The sequence below is a fragment of the Macrotis lagotis genome, chromosome X (assembly GCF_037893015.1).
Source record: "Macrotis lagotis isolate mMagLag1 chromosome X, bilby.v1.9.chrom.fasta, whole genome shotgun sequence".
Taxonomy (NCBI): domain Eukaryota; kingdom Metazoa; phylum Chordata; class Mammalia; order Peramelemorphia; family Peramelidae; genus Macrotis; species Macrotis lagotis.
In genome coordinates, this window is record NC_133666.1 from 699459263 (window position 1) to 699484319 (window position 25057).

At 40.0% G+C, this 25057-nt stretch overlaps 2 protein-coding genes and 1 pseudogene across 2 annotated transcripts in view; 1 reads left to right on the forward strand and 2 right to left on the reverse strand.

Moving 5' to 3' along the window:
* The window catches only part of LOC141499640 (vomeronasal type-2 receptor 26-like), an 841716-nt pseudogene that overhangs the window by 253320 nt on the left and 563339 nt on the right, over positions 1-25057 (reverse strand).
* LOC141497112 (uncharacterized) lies at positions 115-19712 on the reverse strand. Its single transcript, XM_074199717.1, is given in 5 exon segments — positions 115-7016; positions 7018-9098; positions 14374-14469; positions 15410-15536; positions 19551-19712. Coding segments are annotated over 5 exon segments (2394 nt in total). The 5' UTR covers positions 19584-19712; the 3' UTR covers positions 115-6959.
* The window catches only part of LOC141497117 (uncharacterized), a 39585-nt gene continuing 34719 nt past the window's right edge, over positions 20192-25057 (forward strand). The window contains exon 1 of the mRNA XM_074199725.1: positions 20192-24854. The gene's annotated coding sequence lies outside the window, so the exon portion shown is untranslated. The remainder of the gene's footprint in view (positions 24855-25057) is intronic.

Consider the following 25057-nt stretch of genomic DNA (forward strand, 5'->3'; position numbering starts at 1 on the left):
AAAAACCTAAAAAATAAAAAAAAATAGATCTTTATAATTTGATTAATGCATTACAAAGTTCTGTAATGAACATAAGGGAAAACTGCAATGTAATCACAATGTAATCACATAGATTTTCTGCTATTTGTGTTACTCCTTTAAAAATATAATGCTTCTCTTATTCTATGGGATAATATAAAAATTATTTGAATGGAATATTGTATAATGATTCTATAACTCTGGATATGAATCAGTTGCATAAAATTGTTAATGATATTGCATAGGCACTTAAAATGGAAATGGACACAGATATTGATAATTTGTTTAATCATGCTAGTATTAAATGTTAAAAATGTTTGCATATTCTAAATCTATCAGTGAGCATGCTTCCTGGTATTTTTGCACAATTATTTATATTGTACATTATTCCCATTTGTCATAAATATCTTTTTTTCTAGGACCATTAATATAGATGCTCTAACACACCATCTAAAGCTTCAGCATGTCTGAGAGGGCCAGCTCCTATGAGTGATTTACACATATTTTTGGTGACCTTTGCCACCAGAGGTATGCATGTATTCTTGCTCATTAAATGAATTTATTGGCTTACCAGTGAACTCTGACCTAAGTATTTGTGGTGCCAAAGGTGCTTTAGGAAGCCTTCTGATAAGGAAATTTACAGACTTCTAAGGATAAATATTGTAAATTTAACCCAGGAAGCTATGCAGCAGGGTTTCCTCTGACCTGTCATGTCTGAGATAAGTTTTGTTATAAAAGTCTGAGTATCCAAGAATAAAGCAATAGTTTGTTGCACAGCCTTTTGCATTAATATCCCTATTCAACCTGGCTCTCAAATAAATGCTAGACCCACACCAGAGCTATCATGAGCGATACCCAGTCACATGGGAATACAAGTTTTCTCCCAGTTTTCGCAATTGTATAGTTTCTCCCCAGTACAAAAATGAGATTAGAGGGGAGGCTAGGTGGTGCAGTGGATAGAGTAAGGGCTCTGGAGTCAGGAGTATGAGTTCAAATCCAGCCTCAGACACTTAATAATTACCTAGCTGTGTGGCCTTCAGCAAGCCACTTAACCTCATTGCCTTGCAAAAAAAAAAAAAAGAAATGAGATTAGAACCCCAAGTAAATAGAAAGGGAGCTGAGGTGACTCCAGAGTTAAGGCACAAGGCAGAGACAGTGGGGTTTACTCACTTCCCCTAATTAACCACTTCCTAATCTCCTCAATTCTGTTTCCTCAGAAAATGAAATTCATGGGGTAGAAAATCCAAGAGAGTCAAAATTCCAGTTTGAAGAGGAAAGAAGGATGCTCTGTGTCTTTGTTCTCTTTACAGTGGTGGCCAATTAGATGAAGGGGTAACAGGTACTTCCAATGTGTGAAGGCCAAGCATATTAGAGGTTCTGGGGCTTTCTAGATAAAGTTTAGGAGAGACAGAAAGGTTAGGTATTAGAGGTGAATTTTCTCTTTTTTTATGACAACCCCACCCCCTTAGTTGAATTCCTCACACATTGCTTGTCCATTGACAGACTGATATTCAACAATCCATTTGTGACCAGAACTTCCTCCCTCCCAACCCCATTTTAAAATAACAAGGCCTTGCTTTACAGGCAGCCAGGGAGAAAGGAATGGCATAGGAAATGAAACTCATTCATTTTTCATATAGACAATGAATGATAGGAACAGATCACATGATATTGTGAAAATGAAGGGTAATTAGAGTTTGATCTCAAATTCAAAGCTCTTAAACTGAACATGCTTCTCAAGGATCAAAGAGGAACATTTAAGAGCCCACAATAGTTTCAAGAATTGGGAGAAAAGTTCCAATCTTAAGTCAGCTTTTAAGAAGGAAATTAATTAAAACTACAGATATTTATATTCCTCTATCAACAGAAAAGTATTTCAAGGTGTGAAGTTCTCTGAGCATAGCAAAAGATGTCTTTTTCAAAGGAAAATGATTGAAAGATGGAGTTTCATGGGACCCAAGAGATCTGGACATGGAGTTAGGAAAGACCTGGGTTAAGTCTTTCATTAAGGATGAGAGCACTGGGGTGGCTAGGTGGCACAGTAGATGGAGCACCGGCCCTGGATTCAGGAGTACCTGAGTTCAAATTCTGCCTCAGACACTTAATTACCTAGCTGTGTGGCCTTGGGCAAGTCACTTAATCCCATTTGCTTTGCAAAAACCTAAAAAAATGAGAGCACTGGAAAGCAAAAATTAGAGAATAAGATTTAAAAAATGTAAATAATAAAATTACAAGCACAGAAATATTATATACTGCAGTTGATGAATCTAAGAATGGAACACTTATGGGTATCAGCAACACTTGGGCAATATAATATATATCTCCTTTTACTGATGAGTATGGTTGAATAGATCATATGAACTGAAAAACTGGGAAGTTACTGCAACAGACAGATCATGAATAGTTATATTGAAATCAAATAGGAGTAGACTAGGATTTAAAGTATAGAGAAAACCATTTCAAGCACAGGATTCAGGTGCTGGGAAGATTGTATCAGGAACCCTGGAATATTTTGAATAACATGAGCATCACGAGAGACAGAGGCTGCTGAATGATAGATGATAGGGAATATCTATATAAAGTAATGGTGATGGGCAGATAGGTGGTACAGTGCATAGAGCACCTGCCAAGGAATCAGGACCTAAGTTCAAATTTGACCTCAGACCCTTGAAAATTACTAACCTTGTACCCTTGAACAAGTCACTTAACTACTGTCTCACCAAAAAAAAAAGCATTGGGAAGAAAAAATTTTTCTGAAACCACAACTCCAGCATAATGGTGAACCATGACAGAAATTGTAGCTGCTACTTGGAAAGTGTTATGAAATTTTATTTGGAGAGATGTCTCAGGCAGTGGGGCCTATGAAGGAATTAAGAAGGGAAGAGGTTTATGATGGGCTTTTAAGGTATTTCTGAACCTGTCACCTAGTGACTGTGTGACCCTAGTCAACTTCACCTCCCCTAAGCAACTCTCCAAAGTTTTATTTTCAGATATTCTAATCTGCATTGGTAGAAGTTGTGTCTTGCCTAAAAATTTTTATACTTAAGGCATCATTGGTACAATTTTGTAAACCTATACAAGGGAGAGTGGGCCTACCCTGAAGCACCAAGCTTCCATAGCCTCCTCCCTTCCTCAACTGTAATTTATAGATGTTCAGTCATTTCAATCATGTCTTAGTGAATCTTAGTGATATCATTTGTGGTTTTCTTGCCAGCAATAACCCCACTGGCTGGGGATTTTCTTCTCCACTTTTTTTTCTAATGAGAAAATTGAGGCAAACAAGGTAAAGTGCCTTCCCTAGGGCCACATGGCTAGTAACTGGTTTGAATTTGGACTCGCCTTCCTGAGTCCAAGTCCAGTGAGCCATCCAATGTATCACCTAGTCACCCCATTTTATTGTATAGTAGGAACTGTCATGTCACCTTTGATCCCATAAGAGGATATAATAAATTGTGCAGACCTATTTCCCCAGTCATTCAGAGAAGTCCCTTAGGATCAGGGGAATATGAACTTAGTCAAAGCCTAAGATATAATTGATGAAAGAGCTGGGACTAAAACCTACGTATTTCCAGTACTAGTTCATTATACCAAGCTATTTGTTGTCTGCAAAAATTGCTATCACTTCCCTTTTCCCAAATAATACTTCTTTTGATTTAAGGAATATTGACAGCATTGGTGTGGAAAATGCAGCTTTGGGAAAGCAATGACGAGGGAAAAGGAGGGGCACCTTTGTGAGATGTTCTGCTCATTAGAGCTTACTAGTATGTATTCCCTTTCTTCTGCACTGAAAATGATAATACAAATACATGAGGTCCTGGAGATGATAATTATTCTTCAAATTTCAAACATGTTCTCTAGGTCATTGGAGAATAGAAAAAAAGAATGATTCAAATTTCACTCAGGAAAAAAATTTCCTAGGAATTGTTTCAAATGTTCCCTGATGAGGAAAAACAAACAAAACTATTTGGGTATAGAGAAATATGAAAGTTTTTTTTAAAATTTCTATACCCTCATGGGTACTAAATTAAATTTTCTATACCCTCATGGGTACTAAAACTAACGAACTGTTTTGTTAAATATGAATATTTTAAAACAAACTAATTGAAGGATGATGTTGGGAACTTTACAAATATCCCAGTGGAGTATATAAGCTGCATGCAGCTATGACTTATTCTAAAAAGCCATACTTTCCTAAACTTTTGCAACCATAGTTGGTTACTACCAACTATGACAAGTCTTACAATTTTCAAACCTATTTTTATTTGTAATGTTGGTATTAGATAATTTTTCTCCTTGCTGTCTTTACTTCATGTGCTATTAGTTCATACAAATCTTCCCAGGTTGCTCTGATTTCTTTTAAAATTTGCTATGAGCAATGGTATTCCAGTGCATCTCTCCTGCTTTTCATTTAATCTTTAAAAACATTTTAATTTATTGCTTATAACATTCTTTTTAAATTAGAAATTTCCAATTTTCTCCCATTTTCATCCCTCCCCCACCTGCTGAGGCCAACATTTTATCAATTATACATGTGAAAACATTCAAAACATTTTATCAATTATACCTGTGAAAATATACAAGACATTCTAGCCTTGTTTCAAAAAAGGCAAGAAAATTCATTTTCCTATTCAGAGTTCATCAGTTCTCTCTCTAGAGAGTCAAGTCCTTTGGAATTGTCTTGAACTATATCACTGAGTCGAGGAGACAATTGTTCAGTTAACTATCATTACATCATTGCTATCAGTTACTATGTGCGCACAATGATTTCCTGGTTCTTTCCATTTCTATTTGCATCAGTTCATATAAATATTTCCATGTTTTTCTTTAGTCATCCTCTTCTTCATTTCTTATAGTAGAACAGTACTACATCACATCCATGTACCTTTATTTGTTTAGTCATTCTCCAACGGGTGTGTATCCTCTCAATTTCTAATTCTTTGCCATGACAAATTTTTTAAACAGATTTCTTTTTCTATACTCAATTGAATATGTTTGTGCATCTATGTGTGTAGGTTTGTATCTATCGCTCCTTCCCTTTTTGAGTAAATTCTGATGAGTGAGATAATAAGGATTGCCTCCTACCCTTACTCCCATTTTCCCTTTAATTCCAAAAGCTCTTCTTTGCTTGCCTCTTTTACATGTGAAAAAACTTTCTCCACTGCCCTTTCTTCCATCTTTTCTCATTTAATTTCTGGAAACCATAACAGCATAATCAATGACTATCCATGCCATAGCCATTTGATCAGGAGCATCAAGGGAGGCCATTCCCTAAGTCCAGTCTCATTGATGAACATGCCATCTGATCCTAAAGGATAATTTGAAGCATCCTGCCTCTGCCCAAAAGATTACAACTGCAAGAAGCAATATCTTTTTCTCAAACAGGAGTCTGGGAGTGGAAGAAATGTTATGATAATGGCCATCATCAGAAAGAAAAGGCTTCTTCCTTGCTGACATGACATTCAAAGACATGGGCATGGCAGGCCTGAGAAGGCAAGAAGGGACCAGCTTTCTCTGTCTCATCTTTCTCTCCAACTCCCTCTTCTGTCCAAGGAATACCTTGGGCAACTTAAAGAGTTCTTCAATTGATACTGGGAAGAAAATGGTGCAAGCATGATGTGTCCTTATCAGAGAAGGTATTGTGGGCTATGAGCAAAGCTGAATTGAAGTAGCTCAAAGGAAATGTAAGATACACAAGTTTAGAGAAACCAATCCAGTTGGTCACATGGATTATTTGTGCATGAAAGCATTTGAGTTCATATTAGTCTGATCACTGTATCTTGTCTTTGATTACGATTATGGTCCTCATCAGTAACAAAAGACAGGAACCAACCACTAATTGTGTGAGATAATTCAATTAGCCATTCTTTGCTCCGTCTCCACAAACATGTTTGGTGTCCCCTCCCTCCTCTTATTTTTCAGCTTCTTTTTACATACTTTGCTCCACAAGGGAAGGGATTGTCTTCTTATTTGTATCTTGGCACATTTTACATGCTTAGTAAATTGTTTTAATATGTAATAAACTAATAATTATTCAATAATTGACTTTTGGTGTCCTTACCTGAGCACAATATTCTACATATGGTCTATCCAGAACAAAGTAAAATGAGATTTCCTAGTACAAATTCCAAGCCAGCCTGAGACCACATTCACCTGTTTTGATTTTCATAAACTTTATGCATTTCTAGTATTATCTCCCTTTTTTTGGTTCTAACTATATAGAAACAAATAGAAATTTTTAGATTCCTTCAGGCTCCTGTTCTTTATTGTCTCATTTCATTGCTGATTTGCTAATATTTTCTAAGAAAGCAACTATGTTGGGTGTAGCTAGGTGGTGCAGTGGATAGAGTACCAGCCCTGGAGTCATGAGGACCTAAGTTCAAATCCAGCCTCAGACACTTATTACCTAGTTGTGTGACCCTGGGTAATTCTCCCACAATTCCAAATCCCCAGCTTCCATACACACCCCTTCCCTAGTGCTCAAACTCCCTCCTAGCCCCTAACCATCAGTCTGGCTATCTCCTTGCTCCTCCTTTCCAGTGACACTGCAGAGTCTCACAGAAATTACAATACTAATCAATCTTAAAGTAATGGACCCTCTACTTTGAGGAAGGAAACAGCTCCTGGGAAAATTTGTATGTTATATAATCTTTGTAAATGGAAATCAAGAAGAGAATGGACTGAGTGACTCCCATTCAGATATACACTTCCATGTATTAAAGGAAAATATATCAACAATTGGGAATTGATGATATGATGAGGAGCTGTTAGAATAAAATGAAAGGTCATTGGATCAGAATTACTTTATCCTACTCTGAATACAGTCTAAAATGCCAAAATGACAGCTGAAGGAATTGATGTTTTTGTGTAAGATAATTTAGAAATGTAATGAACAGAATTAATGTTATTTGACATTTTTGTTTTCAATCTACAACACTGTTCTGTTAAACAGTAAGAATGTAGCTCTGAGAAACAGCCTTTCCACATTCATAAGGTTTCTCTGCCAGTGTGGACACGCTGATGTGTAGCAAGATGGGCCCTCTGAGTAAAAGCTTTTCCACACTGAAAACAATCATAAGGTTTTTCACCAGTGTGGATTCTCTGATGTTCAGTAAGGCGGGCTCTCTGGGTAAAAGCCTTTCCACACTGATTGCATTCAAAAGGTTTCTCTCCAGTGTGGATTCGTTCATGTATAGTAAAACTGAACTTACATTTAAAAGCCTTTCCACATTGATTACATTCATAAGGTTTCTCTTCAGTGTGGATTTTCTGATGTGCAGTAAGACTGTACCTCTGAATAAAAGCCTTTCCACAATGATTACATACATAAGGCTTCTCTCCAGTGTGGATCCTCTGATGTTTAGTAAGATGGGTCCTCTTAGTAAAAGCCTTGCCACACTGAATACATTCATAAGGTTTCTCTTCAGCATGTATTCTCTGATGTGCAGTGAGACTGTACCTCTCAATAAAAGCCTTTCCACATTGATTACATTCATAAGGTTTCTCTCCAGTGTGGATTCTCTCATGTTTAGTAAGATGGGTCCTCTTGGAAAAAGCCTTTCCACATTGATCACATTCATAAGGTTTCTCTCCAGTGTGTATTCTCTGATGTGCAGTAAGAGTGTGCTTCTGAGTAAAAGCCTTTCCACATTGATTACATTCAAAAGGTTTCTCTCCAGTGTGGATTCTTTCATGTGTAGTAAAACTCACCTTACAATTAAAAGCCTTTCCACACTGATTGCATTCATAAGGTTTCTCTCCAGTGTGGATTCTCTGATGTGCAGTAAGACTAGTCCTCTGACTAAAAGCCTTCTCACACTGTTTACATTCATAAGGTTTTACTCCAGTGTGGCTTCTCTGATGTTTAGTAAGAGAGAATCTATGTGCAAATGCCTTTCCACATTGATTACATTCATAAGGTTTCACTCCAGCATGGATTCTTTCATGTGTAGTAAGACTGAGCTTACGGTAAAAAGCCTTTCCACACTGATTACATTCATAAGGTTTCTCTTCAGTGTGAATTCTCTGATGTGCAGTAAGACTGTACCTTCGAGTAAAAACCTTTCTACATTGATTGCATTCATAAGGTTTCTCTCCAGTGTGGATTCTCTGATGTTTAGTAAGAGAGAAACTATTTGTAAATGCCATTCCACACTGATTACATTCATAAGGTTTCTCTCCAGTGTGGATTCTCTGATGTTTAGTTAGAGAGGAGCTATGAGTAAAAGCCTTTTCACACTGATTACATTCGAAAGGTTTTACTCCAGTGTGACTTCGCTCATGTGTAGTAAGACTGAGCTTCCATTTAAATGTCTTTCCACACTGATTACATTTGTAAGGTGTTACTCCAGTGTGGATCCTCTCATGAGTAGTAAGACTGAGTTTACATTTAAAAGCCTTATTACATTGATTACATTCATAAGGTTTCTCTCCAGTGTGGCTTCTCTCATGTGTAGTAAGACTGAGCTTCCTTTTAAATGTCTTTCCACACTGATTACATCCATAAGGCTTCACTCCAGTGTGACTTCTCTCGTGTGCAGTAAGACTGAGCTTCCTTTTAAATGTCTTTCCACACTGATTACATTCATAAGGTTTCTCTCTAGTGTGGCTTCTCTGATGTTTAGTAAGAGAGAAACTATGTGTAAATGCCCTTCCACAATGATTACATTCATAAGGTTTCTCTCCAGTGTGGATTCTGAGATGTTTAATAATAGAGGATCTATAAGTAAAAGCCTTTCCACATTGATTACATTCATAAGGCTTTATTCCAGCGTGGCTTCTCTCATGTGCAGTAAGACTAAGTTTCCAATTAAATGTTTTTCCACATTGATTACATTCATAAGGCTTTTCTCCTGTGTGGCTTCTCTCATGTGTAGTAAGACTGAGCTTACATTTAAAAGACTTTCCACATTGATTACATTCATAAGGTTTTTCCCCAGTTTGGATTCTCTCATGTGTAGCATAGAATTCTTTCCATGTGAAGGCACAGGGATTGTCCTTTTTGACTCTTTGTTTGTGAGTTTCTTCCATAGAAGGGCTCAGCTTTCCAGTTGTCTTCTTCCTTTCAAGTCTGGTCATTTTTTCTGAAAGAAAAAAAACACAGAAAATACACAAACATCCATATCTATATGTGTGTGTGTGTGTGTGTGTGTGTGTGTACACGCCCACTTGTATGTATGTATAAAAATCTCCTTCCCACCACTGGAAGAATCTAAATTCATTTACTTTTTATTTCCTTAGGTAAAGAAAAAGAACTTCCAATTTTCCATGGGCAGATCAATTGTTTTCCAGTGCTGGTTACTCACACCAAAAAAAAGAAATTTAATTTACAATGTGTTGCCTGCACCAGCAGTGGATAAATGGGTGATGCAGGCAGGCCTGGAATTCTCATAATATTCACAACTCTGGCCATGAGCTAAGAATGGCATCATGACTAGACCCACATCCCAGCAGCCAACTCTAGAACACAAGCCCTATGGATGGGTACATTCAGTTCAAAATACTCAACAAATTTTCACCACCTTCAGTCTTTTCATTGTCGTTTCATTGTCTCTTTCTTCATAGACACAATGTCATTTGATGCATATGTATTGTATTCAAATTATTGCACAATTCATCCTACCTGAATGCATAATAGAATATCCCTGGTGATCAATTTTAATCTTTTTTTTCCCCCTGTTGGAGGATCTGAGGTCACATGTAGAATAACAACAATGTTTTTGGTATTTACCTGAAGTATGAGATTTGTTCTGACCGACTACTTTTAGGATAATCATTACTTCTGTCTTTTAAAAGAAACAAACAACCTTTTAATAGCCCTGCTCCCTAACATAAAATGGAAATCTTCTAAAAAAGACAATTTAAAAAAATGCTTGGCATTTCCCATATCTGAAAATATGTGTTGCATGGAGGAATTTGAGTTAATCATCTTTTGTGAGGAAGTTGACAGCATCCCTCACAATTTGTCCTCTTGCAGCATTTCCCATTTGGGGGTTAACACATCCCTTTGAAGGATTGAGACAGTGGACCAAGGGATTTATGCTAAAAACTTGTAGATGACAACAGAAGTAGTAAATAATTGACCAATTGGGTTACAGATATTTATTTTCTTAGATAGCAAATGTTTCTATATTTCAGTCTTAACATATGTTATTTCTGCATTGATTTAAAACTATTATGATCAGGAAGATACTGCTTTTTGCAATCATGTTGTGATTACATCTAACTGCTTGTTTCTGACTTAGCAATAGATTTTCTTTGACATTCTCAACCAGAGGAGTTCTCACATTCCTAGCTAATCTTATAATAGCATCTCATCAAACCTGTACTCACTAGGTGAAGAGGACCTGAGTATGCATTTTGCAGTAGTGATGGAAGGCTAATTAAAACCATGGTCCTAGGCATACACAGTAGAAGCCATAAAGGAAACTATAACAACCTTTCTATGGAAACAGACCTTATAATGCCATTCATTGAAAGGTTCAGCTGGTTTTCTAATTTGAACTTAACCCCGTCTTTATGTTCCTCTTCTTAGGGGCAGCTAGGTGGCACAGTGGATATAGCACCAGCCCTGGAGTCAGGAGGACCTGAATTCAAATCCGGCCTCAGATACTTAATAATTACCTAGCTGTATGACCTTGGACAAGACATTTAACCCTATTGCCTTGCAAAAAAAATGTTATTCCTCTTCTGTCTAGTGGTTCTTCAAAGCAATTGGTTGGCAACATAAATTAATCTAGAGTTTCATGGAAAGGTTAGCCATGTTATTAACAGAAGAAAAATAAGATTACTTTTAAAAGTCTACCTTTTCAAAAATTGATTCGCAAATAAACATTGTTTCATAAAAGCAATATTTACAATCGACCTACAAGTACATTTGTCAAGTCCACTGCTTGTCATGAGCCAAAAGAGAGATAAATGATCCTCATAGCAGTTAGCAATTCATTTTGAGTGGTTTGAGAGTTTAAAAAGATTGGGGAAGCTAGGTGGTGCAGTGGATAGAGCACCCGGCCCTGGAGTCAGGAGTACCTGAGTTCAAATCTGGTCTCAGACACTTAATAATTACCTGTGTGGCCTTAAGCAAGCCACTTAACCCCACTGCCTTGCAAAAAAGAAAAAAAAAAAACTTAAAAAAAGATGAATTTCCATCCCTCAGAGGGACCATGACCAATTCTACATTCATTTTTCACCTTGTTTCTGTGAGCACTTTAATTATATTCTCTTTAAAATTTTTTTTTACTTATTTAAGGAAATGGGGTTAAGTGACTTCCCCAAGGTCATGCAACTAGGCAATTATTAAGTGTCGGAGGTCAGATTGAATTCAGGTCCTCCTGATGACTGGGCTGGTGCTTGATTCACTGCGTCACCTAGCTGCCCCATAGATTCTCTTTAAGTATAAGAGTGGAACTGGTAGTACAGTACAAAGAATGGTTGTTTTGTATATATTCTTATTTTTTAAAAAAAAATATTTTCAATTGACCTGCAAGTGCATTAGTCAAGTCTAATACTTGTCATGAACCAATTGAAAATGAATCTTTTTAATAGTAATTAAAGAAGTCATTTTGACTCATTTGAGCTTTTAAAAAAAAATCCCTCAGTGGAAGTTCACCCAATTCTCTATTCAATTTTTACCTCATTCAAGTGTGAAGATTTTCAACAAATTCACTTTAAAAATCAGAATACAATTGATGGTGCTGTGAATGGAATGTAAGACATCAGATCGAAGATCTGAGTTTGAATCCCAACTCAGAAACTTGCTTGTCCTCTGACCCTAAGTAAATCACAGGACCTCTGTTCACCTCAATTTCTCTATCTGTAAAAAGGTCTAATCATAGCACTAATTCCTAAGATTCATATGAGGATAAAATAATATAATATTTATATGGTAGGTGCTGTAAAAATCCAGCTGTGACTTTTCTTTAACTTTGACAGTTTCCTCCCCAGTTCTGCTCACCTCCTTAAGCCATTATTATCCTCATTCCTTTTATTTCTGTATTTCCCTCTTATACTACATTAATTTCTATTCTCAAACAGTCTCTTTTTGGTGTATGAGCTCTTCTTTGTAAACTGGATTCTGACCTCTATGACAGCAGACTGTCTCTTGCCTTCCTTGTAGCATCATTGCTTAGCACATTATCTAAGGCATAAGGTAGCAGCATTTCCAAATCTTTCCACTCCTCCCCAACTCTTCATTAAGGTGTGCTTCTACTCCTACCTCACCACTGAAACAATGAGATATTTATCAAGAACTATCTTATCCTGCTCATCTCACATAGAAGATATAGCTTCTCCTTTTTGACCTCCACATGTAATGAAAAGATTCCATATGGAATGAAAAGATTATACTTCTTTTGCTGAAGAAAATCTCTTTACTCATGTACATAATCTCATTCCAATCCTCAATTGCCCTATATCTATGTAAAATGACTTCTTTCTCTGTATATAAATATTTCTTTATATTCAATTTCAGCAATTATAATACAAAAGAAAAAAAAAAAAAGAAAAAATTTAACTCCTTGAATCAAACTGCCACTTTGTTTGACAGAAACATCTCTCAAAAAATATTGGAGTGGCTAGGTGGCGTAGTGGATAAAGCACCGGCCCTGGAGTCAGGAGTACCTGGGTTCAAATCCGGTCTCATACACTAGCTGTGTGGCCTTGGGCAAGCCACTTAACCCCATTTGCCTTGCAAAAACCTAAAAAAAAAAATTACCAATATTCTCAAAACTGCTGAAATTCAATGGCCATTCCATAATTCTAATACTTCTTGACTTCTCTGCAGGTTTTGACAGTGTCAGTCTCTCCCTTTCCTTCATACTCCCTTCTCTTGGAGTGACTCTACTCTCTCCTCATGTTACTCCTACTATAAGTAAAAGGAAACTCATTCTTTGCCCCCAACACTTCCATCTTTATGCACCATTCATAAACTTTCACACATTCTGATTCCTAAATCACATATTCAATCTTTGGCAAAGAAAGTCCTTTTGATTCTGCCTTTCTGCTTTCTGTCACATTTATCTGTTTCTCTCTAAACACTGTCACTACTTCATCCTCTAGACACCTCTCAGCCGAGATAATGGAAAAACCTGATGGTTGGTCCAGCTGTCCCCAGTTCAATCATTCCTCTGCCCAATTGTCAATTTTTTTTCCAAAGGTCTTACTTGAACCTATCACCCTCAATTCAACAGTGGCTCCCAGGAAAAGGATCAAATATAAAATCCAATCTAGCATTTTTAAAGCATTTATCACCAACCCTGTATTGTCCTAATCTTCTTTCAACCCATTTTCTCCCAGATAGACTACAATTAAGCAGTATGAGTCTCATGTCAATTCTGGGAATCACATGTCAAATCTGGGAACCACATGTCACACTTCTGGACTCAGTGAGGCTCCCCAGTCATTCCTGTTGCCTAGAATGCTCTCCCTGGCTTCCCTCAAGCCCCAACTACAGACCACTTTGCACAATAATCCTTTATTAATTCTACTTGAATTTATGATGTAGGGATAGCTAGATAGTATAGTGGATTTTGTAGTCAGGAAGAGTTGAGTTTGAAATGAAACGGTGCACCAACCTTGAGTTCTTTGACCAGCAAAGAACTTTTTCTCAGCTACAGTAAAAGGATGAAAGCCAGGAGCCTCTTTTCGTAGGAACAAAAGACCAAAAGACCACTTTATTGAGTATCCTTAACTTCTATATATCTTCCCAAAGCCCTTGGACAGCATAAACATATCTTGTGAGAAAATCAATGGGAGTCAACCATACAAAAAGATCATAAAGTTGCTTGCCCAAATTCTTGTCCTACTTCCTTATCTTTACAGTTTTGGTATAATCCTATTACCTCAGGATAAGCCTCTTCCTGGGCAAACACAAAAGTAGGAGAATGAAGATGTCCCGAGATACCAAGCCAGCATTATTGCAAAACAACAGAGGGGCAAGAGGGTCTTGGAGACCTTTGTCCTTGTTATGTCACAGCTGTGGTCCTCAAGGATCACTAACATGAGTTCACATCTGTCATCAGACATTTAATAATTACTTAACTGTATGACCTTGGGCAACTCGCTCAACCCCATTACCTTGCAAAAACCAAAACCACTTAAAAAAACCCCCAAAAAACAAAAACCACAATTCCCATCCCACAAATTACAAAAAATGACAGATCAAGGAATCCCACTCTAGATTTTACAATAGGGAAACTGAGGCTCAGATGTTCAAAGACTGGCCCAGGAAGGCTCTCTGAAAAATATCTCAAAAAGAATTACAAGGCAGGTCATCAAACTACAATTCTGATACTTGGTTTATTATAACACACAGAGCCTCTTGGATCAGAGCTCTTATCTACTTGTTTTCATCTATCTCACCTGGACAGCAGATCCTCAGGCCTTCTTGCTCCAGCATCCATGAAGATTCCTTTTGGTCAAAATAAGAGATTACATCTTGTTTGGTAAGTGGAAACCCTGCAAATGAGAATTAGTTAGGAAAGAAATGGAAAGAACCTTGGAATTTAGTTTTATTTTTGGAAAGGGGTCTAAAGTTGTTGCATTTTTGAGAAATGACCATAGGGTAGCTCCCAGCTCTCCTAAAAATGTCTCAGAGCATTTAGTATCTGAGCTCTGAGGAGGGGGAGAGAACATCATTGACCAAGCTTGGAATCAGAAAATGTGGTCTGGATGCCACATCATCATAGAAGGATTATCTAGAAATTAGAGGCAGCTGACAGTGCAGTGAAGAGAACCCTGTGCAAAGAGTGAGAGTGCCAGAGTCCAAATCCAGCCTCAGGAAGTTACTAGCTTGAGCCGCCTAACCTGCATCAGCCCCAGTTTCCTCAACTATCAAATGGGGATAATAATACTACCTAACTTGGAAGATTATCATCAGGATGAGGTGACATAATACGATAAAGAAAGCACTTGGTTAGACCCAGGAAAATAATAGGTGCAAACAAATGCTCATTCTCCTCCCTTCCTTTCCCATCTGTGCTAGAATTTTAGGGTCATATGAAAGAAGATTAAGGACAAATATGCTACACTAGGGACAACTAGGACCTTCCAGCTACAAATAGATGCTTGTGGAAAAGAAATATAGACCTGTCTGCAAAGCTTTGACGGGAAAGCTCTTGTCCAGACAGAGGTTAAACTGAATAACCTCTGAGATTGGTTCCACAGCAGGGATTCTGCCACAAGGATTTGATCTTTGACCTGAAACTACCTAGAATTGCTAAGAGGCAGCTTCAAGAGCAACAAAGGACACCCTCAGGTTCCTATCACACAATGCAAAGAGGTTCCTGCCTCTTGTATAAAAGTGACCAGCACTTTTCTCTCTCAAATTAAACCCACAGTAGGGAATGAAGATATTCCCAATGGTTGCAGACTGCGTCACCAGGGAAAGTGTCCTTACCTACAGAGATCAGGTTCTGGGCATTCTCCAGCATGACCTCCTTGTACAACTGCTTCTGAGGATGGTCCAAGAGGCTCCACTCCTCCTGGGTGAAGTCCACAGCCACATCCTTGAATGTCACCAATGCCTAGACCATCAAAAGTCATCACATGCAGAAATGAAGGACCCCTCAGAATTAAAGAGTTCAGTCCTCAACAATTATGAGCAGAACCTGAAGCACAGTAAAGGATCTGCCAAGAGGTTGTACCCTATATGAGAGGCAGTCAGCTCTAGATCTCAGTCATTAAGAGATTGATTTGATTTTGAGAAAAGCATTTTATGTGATCAGTTGGAATAAAACTGAGAAGAGTCTTACAATGAAAAGTGTCACTCTGGGGCATCAGAGAAAAAGTTTGTTCTCTGTGTGAATGATAAATGAATCTGTAGAGCAGAAAGAGGAAGGGTAAAAGTGAAATTTCTTTTTTATGAAGCCAGATAGGAGATATGCTCTGGGAAGTTGGTGAGGCAAGCCTGAAATTTCCAGACTTTCTAGATTTTCTCCATAAAGTGACAGAAAACCACCTTGAAATGAAAATAGGTAGACAAAGCATCCTAGGAGGACAACTTGAGTGAACTCACAGGACAGCAAGGAATGAGGTTTGACCTGAATGAAGTGAAGACACCCCACTACCTCATCAAGCAGGAGACCCTAAGGGAGGTCTCAAGAAATTTCACCATAGTAACTACTGACTCACAAATTTTCATCTAAAGTAAAGAAGATATGAATAGGAGTAGAATGAAGGACACTGGACTGTTTCTAGAAGGCACAACTAGCAGTGCTGACTGACATGACTCTGACTGTGGCTATAGTTACGTAAGGAGGAGCCATTACCACAAGGACTAAGAATGTCTTTGGGGCAACATGGCTGGGGTACAGGAGAGAACGAGAGGAGTCCTTGAGGTTGAGCTCCCAGACAGAATTTAGAAAACAACACTAAGAAGCACGTGTGACAAGGGGAACATTATCCACAATTCAAGATGAAAACTTGAAGAAAATAATAATAAGCTGCTAAAAATAAAATTAGAGAAATTAAAGACAAAAAATGTATAAGGAAAGAATAAAGATCTTGAATTTCAAAAATCACAGAATTACAAAAAAATTTAAAGAATAAAATTCAATAAAATTATGAAAAAAATTAACCAATTGCAAAAAAGAGATAGAACAATTTTAGGAAGAGATTAAAAAGGAATTCAGATATCAAACAAGAAACAAGGGAAAACTGGAAAAAATAAAAGCAATCAAAAATTATAAAATAGTCAACTTATTAGAAAGAAATTAAATATAAAACAAAACCAGAATCTGGGCACAATATTACAAGAAACAATTAAGGAAAATTGTCCTAAAGTTCAAGATCAAGAAAATAAAGTAGAAATATAAAGAACAGGCTGATCATCACCTGAAAAAAGATTCTAGAAAGCAAATTTACAGGACTGTCAGAGTAAAGTTTCAAAACTCCCAGGTGAATAAAAAATATTTAAAGCACCAAGAAAAAAACCTGACATTATGGATAATATGGAAGAATAATGAAGGCAAGATGGAGCAGGTTCTATATATAGTAAAAGATCATAGGTCTTAGAACATTATTTTTTTTTTTTTAAGTTTTTGCAAGGCAAATGGGGTTAAGTGGCCTGCCCAAGGCCACACAGCTGGGTAATTATTAAGTGTCTGAGACTGGATTTGAACCCAGGTACTCCTGACTCCGGGGCGGTGCTTTATCCAGTGCGCCACCTAGCCACCCCAGAACATTATATTTCAATGAAGGAAGGAGCCTGGGATGCCTCCAAGAATAACATCCAAAAAAGTTGAGTATAAGCTTGAATGGTAAAAAAAAAAAAAAGTTCATTTGATGAACTGAAAGTCATTCATGTATTTGTAACAAAAAGAAAACAGCTCAATGGAAAATATGATTAAAAATATCCAGAAGAAATAACAGAAATTCATTGAGAGCTTAATACAAGGTCAAATTGTTTACTTATGATAGAAGAAAATGTTATTAATATGAGTAATTATTCAGTATTCTTTTTTGCCACATTTTTCTTGAAAGTGTTATCTAAATTACTATGGTAGTTTGAAAGAAAGATGGTGGCTGAGTTGTATATGATGAAGTGATTCTAAAAACCCTACAGGGCAGGAAAAATTTTTTTAAAGGAATTATCTCAAAAAATAGAGCATAAATGCAAGAATTTAATACAGAAAAAGCAGGTGGGGATGGAGAACTGATAATATTGCAATTTTTACTTGCATCTGCGATGATGAACAAGGTTTACATCTATATATCCTTAGGAATCTTTTGAACTTCAAGAGGCCAGTTAACAAAGGGATATACTGGGCATGGGATGTTTAGAATGGAATATAGACTAAGATTAGGGGGGTGGCCAGGGGGCAACAAGGTAGTGCAGTGGGTAGAGCACCTGTCATGGTGTCAAGAGGACAGGAGTTTGAATCTGGTCACAGACACTTAACACGTATTGGATATGTGAATTGAAAAATTCACTTAATTCTGATTGCCTCAAATCTAGGATCATCTCCAGTCATCCTGATTCATACCTGACCAATGGACCCAGATAACTCTGGAGAAGGTGAGGCTGGTGACTTAACACAGCCCCACCCCACTCATATCCAATTCTTGTACCCTTGTCATCACTGCTCTGTCTTCTTAAAGCATGACAGATAAATGAGCACCAAATGCTCTAAATCATTATTGATTAGAGAAATACAAACTAAAACAATCTTGAGATATTATTTTACACCTATCAGACTAACTAAAATAGAATGGAAAAGTTAAATAAATATATATATATATATATATATATACACACACACATATATATATATGTATACATATGTATATTGGAGAAAATGAAGAAAAATTAGGACACTAATTCACTGTTGGTAGAATTGTAAAATGGTCCATCCAATTCAGAAAGCAATCTGGAATTATGGTCAACACATTTTAATTTACCTTCCCCTTTGACCTAAAAATCCTACTGCCAGTTCTGTTTCCAAAGAGGACTGATGATGCCGTTTCTCCTTTGTTCTCCAAGAAATTCATGCAGTCAGGGAGGTGATGCCATGACAAGTATGTGAATCCAATGTAAGTGAGGAGGTGTTGTGGTAAACCACTAGCCTCACTTTCTTCTCCCGCACCATCTGGGTCCAGTGGCCATTTATGAATCGGGATGACTGGACTGGCCCAGGATTCCAGGCCATCAAGGTTAAGTGACTTGCCCACGGAGCTAGAAAGTCTCAAGTCTGTGAGGCTAGACTCCCAAGCTACTGAGTCTAAGCGTAGTGCTGTCTTCACTGCACCACCTACCTGTCCAAAGATGATTCAAGATAAAGAAAACAACGTCTATATGCTAAAGTTTTGTAGAATGTCTCTGTGGTAGCAAAGATCTAGATGTTTCAGGGATTCCCATCAACTAAGGAATGGCTGAACAAGCTGTAGCGTGTAAGTTGGGATGCAATGCTGCTCTGCTGTATGACGTGAGGAGCTCCAGCCGCCAAGAGAACACCGGCTGCACTAACAGTAACATCGTGTTAGGAATGCCTCTGAGAGAACCCGTTTTGTGGTGGCTAAGAACTGGGAAAAAAGAAGCTGCCCGTCCGCTGGGGAATGGCCGAGGGAGCTGTGGTGTAGGATTGGGGTGGAACACCCTGGATGACACGTGTCCAAAATGACTGGCATGGAAAATTCTAAAGACTTAAATGATTCAAATAAGTTTAAAAGAAATTTTGCATATATAACGTCAGATTGCTTGTCAATTCAAGAAGGTAGAGGCGAGCGGGAGGGCCGGACTATAAATGTGCAGAAACTGTTTCGACATGTAACTGGGAAAAACGAACTGTCACACTTGGAAAAAAGAAACGATAGCAGAGACAGGAGCGGCTCCCGGGCACCAAGGCCAAGGGCAGGGGCGGCTCTGCCTGCTGGGCCCCGCTGCGGGGCTGAGGGGGTGCGAGGGCCCTGGCAAAGCGCGTCTGTGAATGGGGACCCCCAAAGGGAGCTGGAATGGGGGGGTGGAACCAGGCCGGAGGGCGCCCATGTGGGCGCGGGGGCTGCCTCCCGGAGCCGGGCTGGGCCCCGGGCCTGGCACTCACCTGGGCTGCGCGGCGGGGGCCCCCGGGGGCCATGCCCTCCGAGGCCGGGCTGCCAGGGCCCGGAGGGGGCCCCGAGGCGGGGGGCGGGGCCGCGTGTCCGGGCCGAGCTGGAGGCCCCTTCCGTGAGCGCCGCGGAGACCCCGGGGCTGCGGGCGGCCAATAGGAGCCAGGGGCTGCGGGCGGGGGCGGGGGGGATCCGGCTCAGACTGGGCCGGGAGCGCAGCGCCGGGAGCACGAGGGAGGGCGGGGCTCGGCTCGGACTTCCGGCTTCCGGCCAGGCCCTCCCGCCCGGAGCAGGCCTCGGGCCCCGGATCCTCCAATCGCGACCAGAACTACAGCACCCAGCATGCCTCTCGGCCCGAGCCGCGCCCTCCCTGTTTTCCCCTCGGCGACGTTTCCTTCTTCCGCCCCCCAGCTCCAGCTCCGCCTTGGCCCCGCCCACCCGGCGGCTCCTCCCTCAGAGCGCCCCTCCTCCGCCCCTCCCCGCCGCCGCCGCCCAGCCCCCCGAGAGCACGGGAGGAGCCGGCAGCCCGTGGCGCGGGGGAGTCGTGGGGCCTTGTGGGTAGATGCGGCTGGACTAGGGGCGGGGCTCCCGGCGGATGTGCCCGCCCCTCCGCCAGGAGCCCGGATGGGGAGGGGCAACACGGGTCCGGTGGGGCTCGCCGCTGAGGGCGGAGCCGCTGAAGGAAGGTCAGGGGTCAGGAGGCGTGGCTCCGGCGGGGCCGCCTTAGGAAGGATGTGCTGCTTCGGATTGCGCTCAGACTGGAATGTTCGAGAACCTTTGAAAGACATTTGAGAAAGGCTTCCGGATGGTGCTGCGGTCGGAGCCTCGGCAGGTGAAGCCCCTTTGCTGACCGGGACCCCGAGCTCGGGCGGGAGCTGCTGGCGGGAGCGGCCGCAGCTTGAACTCGCCGCGTTTTAGCCTTTTTTTTACTTTTGCAAGGCGGGGGTTAGTGACTTGCCCAAGGTCACACAGCTGAGTAAGTATTAAGTGTCTGAGGCTGGATTTGAACTCAGGGCCCCCTCACTCCAGGGCTGGTGCTTACCCGCTGCCACCCAGCCACCCCTACTTTAAAATAGAACAAAAAAAAAAGAACTGAGAAAAGAACAAAAGAACCTTGTGAATTCTTTTCAGCTTAGGGCTTCGGGATCGTAACCCCCCCCCCCCCCCCAGTCATCAGATCTCAGCCCCAGCGAAGACGAGCCCCAAGAAGAAGGCTGCCGCTGTGAAGCGATGATGGCAGGTGTCCGGTCCCCCCAGTCATCAGATCTCAGCCCCAGGGAAGAAGAGCCCCAAGAAGAAGGCTGCCGCTGTGAAGCGATGATGGCAAGTGTCCGGTCCACCAGGACCCGCACTTCAGCTCCAGTCCTCAAACCAGGGGACACAGCCCGTCGTGCTTTAATGAAGCAAATAACACCAAGCACTTGAAAGCCAATAATACCAACATGAGGGAATCTGGTTTCTAATGGATGAGACATTATAGATTTTCCAAGTTAACGGGAAAGGGCCAGCGCCTGCAGGTTTCTGAATTCAGCAAAGGACGTTTCTCCCTCCCCCAAAGTTTCTGTAAAGAACCAAAGAGAAATGGAAACAATCACTGATGGATCATTGTTGTAGTTTCATCATTTTCAGTCATCTCTGACTCTGGGATCACTTTTGATGATAAAAACAGAAAAACTGTAAGCCTTTATCTGAACTAAGGAGAAGCACTAGATGAACCATCCTTGTCAGCCTCCGTGTGAGTGCAAGAGAAGAAGTTCACTTCAAGCCTCTGGGGGCCTCCCTCTGAACTGTAGAGAAGAAGGTCTGTAAGTCTCTGGCCAGCTCCTGCCAAGGACAAGCTGGGCTTCGGAGCCTCCAAAGAGCAGAATGGCAGAGACAAAGCTCCACAAGCTGGACTCCCCTCCTCCCTCCCAGTTCTAGCTACCTTCTCTCTCCATTCATTGCACCCGGGCCTAGGGGATAATGGGAAAGGGTGGGTGGTCTCCCCTGACCAGAGGATGAGGTCCCTGGTCTCTGGGGCTTCTAAATCTCCGTTTCCCTTCTGTAAACCTTGGCCCTCTTTCTGTTAGCCTCAAGGACATCTGATATTTGTCTAATGAAAATAAGGACCGTGATATTCTGGAAATTAAGTTTTGAATCTATTTGTGACTGAATACAAAGGTCTAACCCCCAATAAGGCCAAGTGAATGTATTTTTCATTTTCCTCATAATTTCCCAAGTCTCTGTACCTCACATCTCTCTGTTTTGGACTTAACTGGCAAAATTTTAACAAATTTTCTAGTTTGTTTTCCAGGGATTTCCTGTTCTTTGTATGACTCCTGTTTTTCCCATGCAAATTCAGGCAAGGACTTACTCAACTGTACTTTGTACAGCTTCTGACTGTACATGTATAACTAGGTGGCACAATAGAGCACTGGTCTTGGGAGTCATGAGTATGGGAGTTCAAATTCAACCTCAGTCCTTGACTGTTATTAGCTGTATGACTTTGGGCAAGTCACTTAACCCTGAATGCTTCAAATCCAGGGTCATCTCTGGTCATCCTGATCCATATCTAGCCACTGGACCCAGATGGCTCTGGAGGAGAAAGTGAGGCAGTTGTCTTTGCACAGCACCTCCTCACTCAAATCCAATTCATGGGCTTGTCTGTCACGGCATCACCTCCCTGATGTTCTGGTCTTCTTCAAAATGAAGGACGAAAACAACTTATATCAGACTGCTTGCTATCTAGGGAGAAGAAGGGAAAAGAGAGGGATAAAATGTGGAACTAAAAGCATTTTAAAAATTAATGTTAAAATGATTTTTCTTAATCCCCATTGTGTCACCAAACAATTTGACTAGGTGGAGCAGAGCACAAGACCCAGAGTCTTGAACTTGAATTCAAATCCAGTCTCAGACATTTGATATTTCATTGCTACGTTGTGTAGGAAAAAAAGAAAAAAACTTTTACCTGTAACTTGGGGGAAAATAAAATATTACTTGAAAAAAATTTTAGAAAGGTTAAAAACAGAATAAGCCAAAATTAACTTTACAGTGAGAAAGTAGTGCACAGAGAATATGAAAACATCAACTGCTGTGCTATTTATGGATTTGTTGGCAACATATCTTTTTTTTTATTTTGGTTAGGAAAGTAGTATAAATGATCCACTTCCTTAAATAAGAACTCTAAATAAATGATATTAAGTGACCATTGTCTATAGACACAACTTATGAAATCTAAAGAGATCTAGTGGGAACATGCCCATTGTATTCAATTGAAGCCAAATCCACCATCTGAAACAGTGACAGACCTGAGAGCAGAAAGTGGGATATTATCTGGAACTTGAAAAAAAAAACTGTGAGGAAGAGGTGAAGAGCACCAAAAATAGAAAGAAACAGCACAACTTCATGATTAGCCAACAACTGAAATGGGGAAAATTCATGATTGGTTGAGGTCATGTCCATTGATCTTAACCACTTTTTGTCAGCAGGTGTTGGAGTCAATAACCACCTTTATTTCAGTTTGTCTTTCTCCATGTCTGGAATGCTCTGCTTCCCAAGTCTTTCTTTTTTACTTCCTTAAATACCCAGCTAGAATCTCACTCTACAAGAAGGCTTTGCCAATTTCTCTTAATATTACTGTTATCTCTTCATTGTCTCCAGTTTGTCCTGTCTATAGCATGTTTGCAGAGTTGTTCGCATTTTGTCTCTTTGGTACATGGTAAGCTCCTGAAATGTATAGCTATGGGGTGCAGTGAATTCTGGAGAGCCTGAGTTCAAATCCTGTCTCAGACTCTTGACACTTAACAGATGTAACCTTGAGCAAGTTACTCCACCCTGACTGCCTCACATCCAAGTCCATCTCCTGAAATTCAGTTTCACATCTGACCACTGGACCTATGTGGCTCTGGAGGAGGAAGTGAGACTGGTGATTTAGCACAACCCCACTCACTTAAATCCAACCCACCTTCATGTCATGGTATCATCTCCTTGATATCATGATTCTCTTTGAGAATGAAAGACAAACAACAACAATGACATGCTCCTGCAAATCAGGAAGATTTCTTTATTTCCAGGCTTAGAAAAGCTTGGAAGAGAAAGGGCATTGGAGAGAAAGAACAAGTTTAGTTTTGAACATGTGGAGTCTGAGACATCTATAAGGCACTTCAATTTGAGATAACCAATAGACTGGATATGGGAGATTGAATATCAAGAGAGAAGAAATCATTTGAATAGAGCTGGTGATGTTATAATCTCCTGGAAGTGATGAGGATTATTCCTAAACTAAGCCAGGTAAACTAGAGAGCCTGTTCTAAATTCTTAATGAATGCACAAAGAGGAGTTCTCCAAATCTACCAAGAGTAAGTTAAGATTGTTATCCCTACATCTATTCACCTATCTTACCTATCTCTGCCAATCTATCTAAATTATCTATTGTTACCATATTAATTTTCTTAGACTAAAGATGAAATAAGAAAAACTTAGTTTATCCATGAAGTTTTATTCTCTAAGACCTTACCTCTAACCTATAGGTGGAGACCATTGATTAGTTGCTTGTTGTCTTTTGTTATCAAAGAAGACCAAAATGATGTCACTATGTTTAAGATAAATTACAATGTGTCCAACTGTGACTGATCAGACCAATATGAGCTTGGAGCACTCTACCAGAGGTTGGACCCAAATAGTTCATGTGAATACCTGGGGTGCTTACTCTAAACTTATATGTCATATTCCTTGGATTATACTTCAATTCTGCCTCCCTCATAGAGTACAGCACCCTCACTGATGAGGGCAGGCCAAACTGGGCAGTCTTGTGCCAGTGTTTCCATGTTGTTGAATCATTTCTAAAGTTCTTATGAGAGACTTTCAGGGTTTCCCTGTATGAATTCTTCTGACCCCCTTATAGGCACTTGCCCTATGTGAGTTCTCCACAAAATAGTATTTCTGGCAAATATATTTCAGGCATTCTAACACTGTGTCCAGCCCATTACAGTTGCACTCTCTGTAGTAATGTTGGAATGCTAGGTGGTTTAGCTGAAGAAAGGACCTCGGTGTCTGTTATCTCCTCCTGCCAGAATCTTCCTAACACAATTTAAATGGAAGCGATTCATTTTCTTGCCATAGCACTGGTAGATTGTCCAGATTTCATAGGCATATAGCAATGAGGTCAGCACAATGACTATCTATAGACTTTCAATTTGGTAGTTAGTCTAATACCCTTTCTCTCTCACACTTTCTTTTGGAGCCTCCCAAATAATAGCTCTGGAAATGTGAGTGTCAACCTCACTGTCAATGTTTACCTCCCTGGAAAAGACACTGCCAAGGTAAATGAACTTGTCCACAGTACTCAAAACTTTTCCATATACTGAAGTTGATGATTCTACATATAAGTTTGGTGCTGGCTGATGGAGCACCTGGATTTTCTTGGTGTCTTTAGACCAAAATTAGCACAAGCAGTGGAGAATCAATCTATATTTCATTGCATCTCAACTTTATAGGCTGCATGGCATGCACAATCAACTGCAAA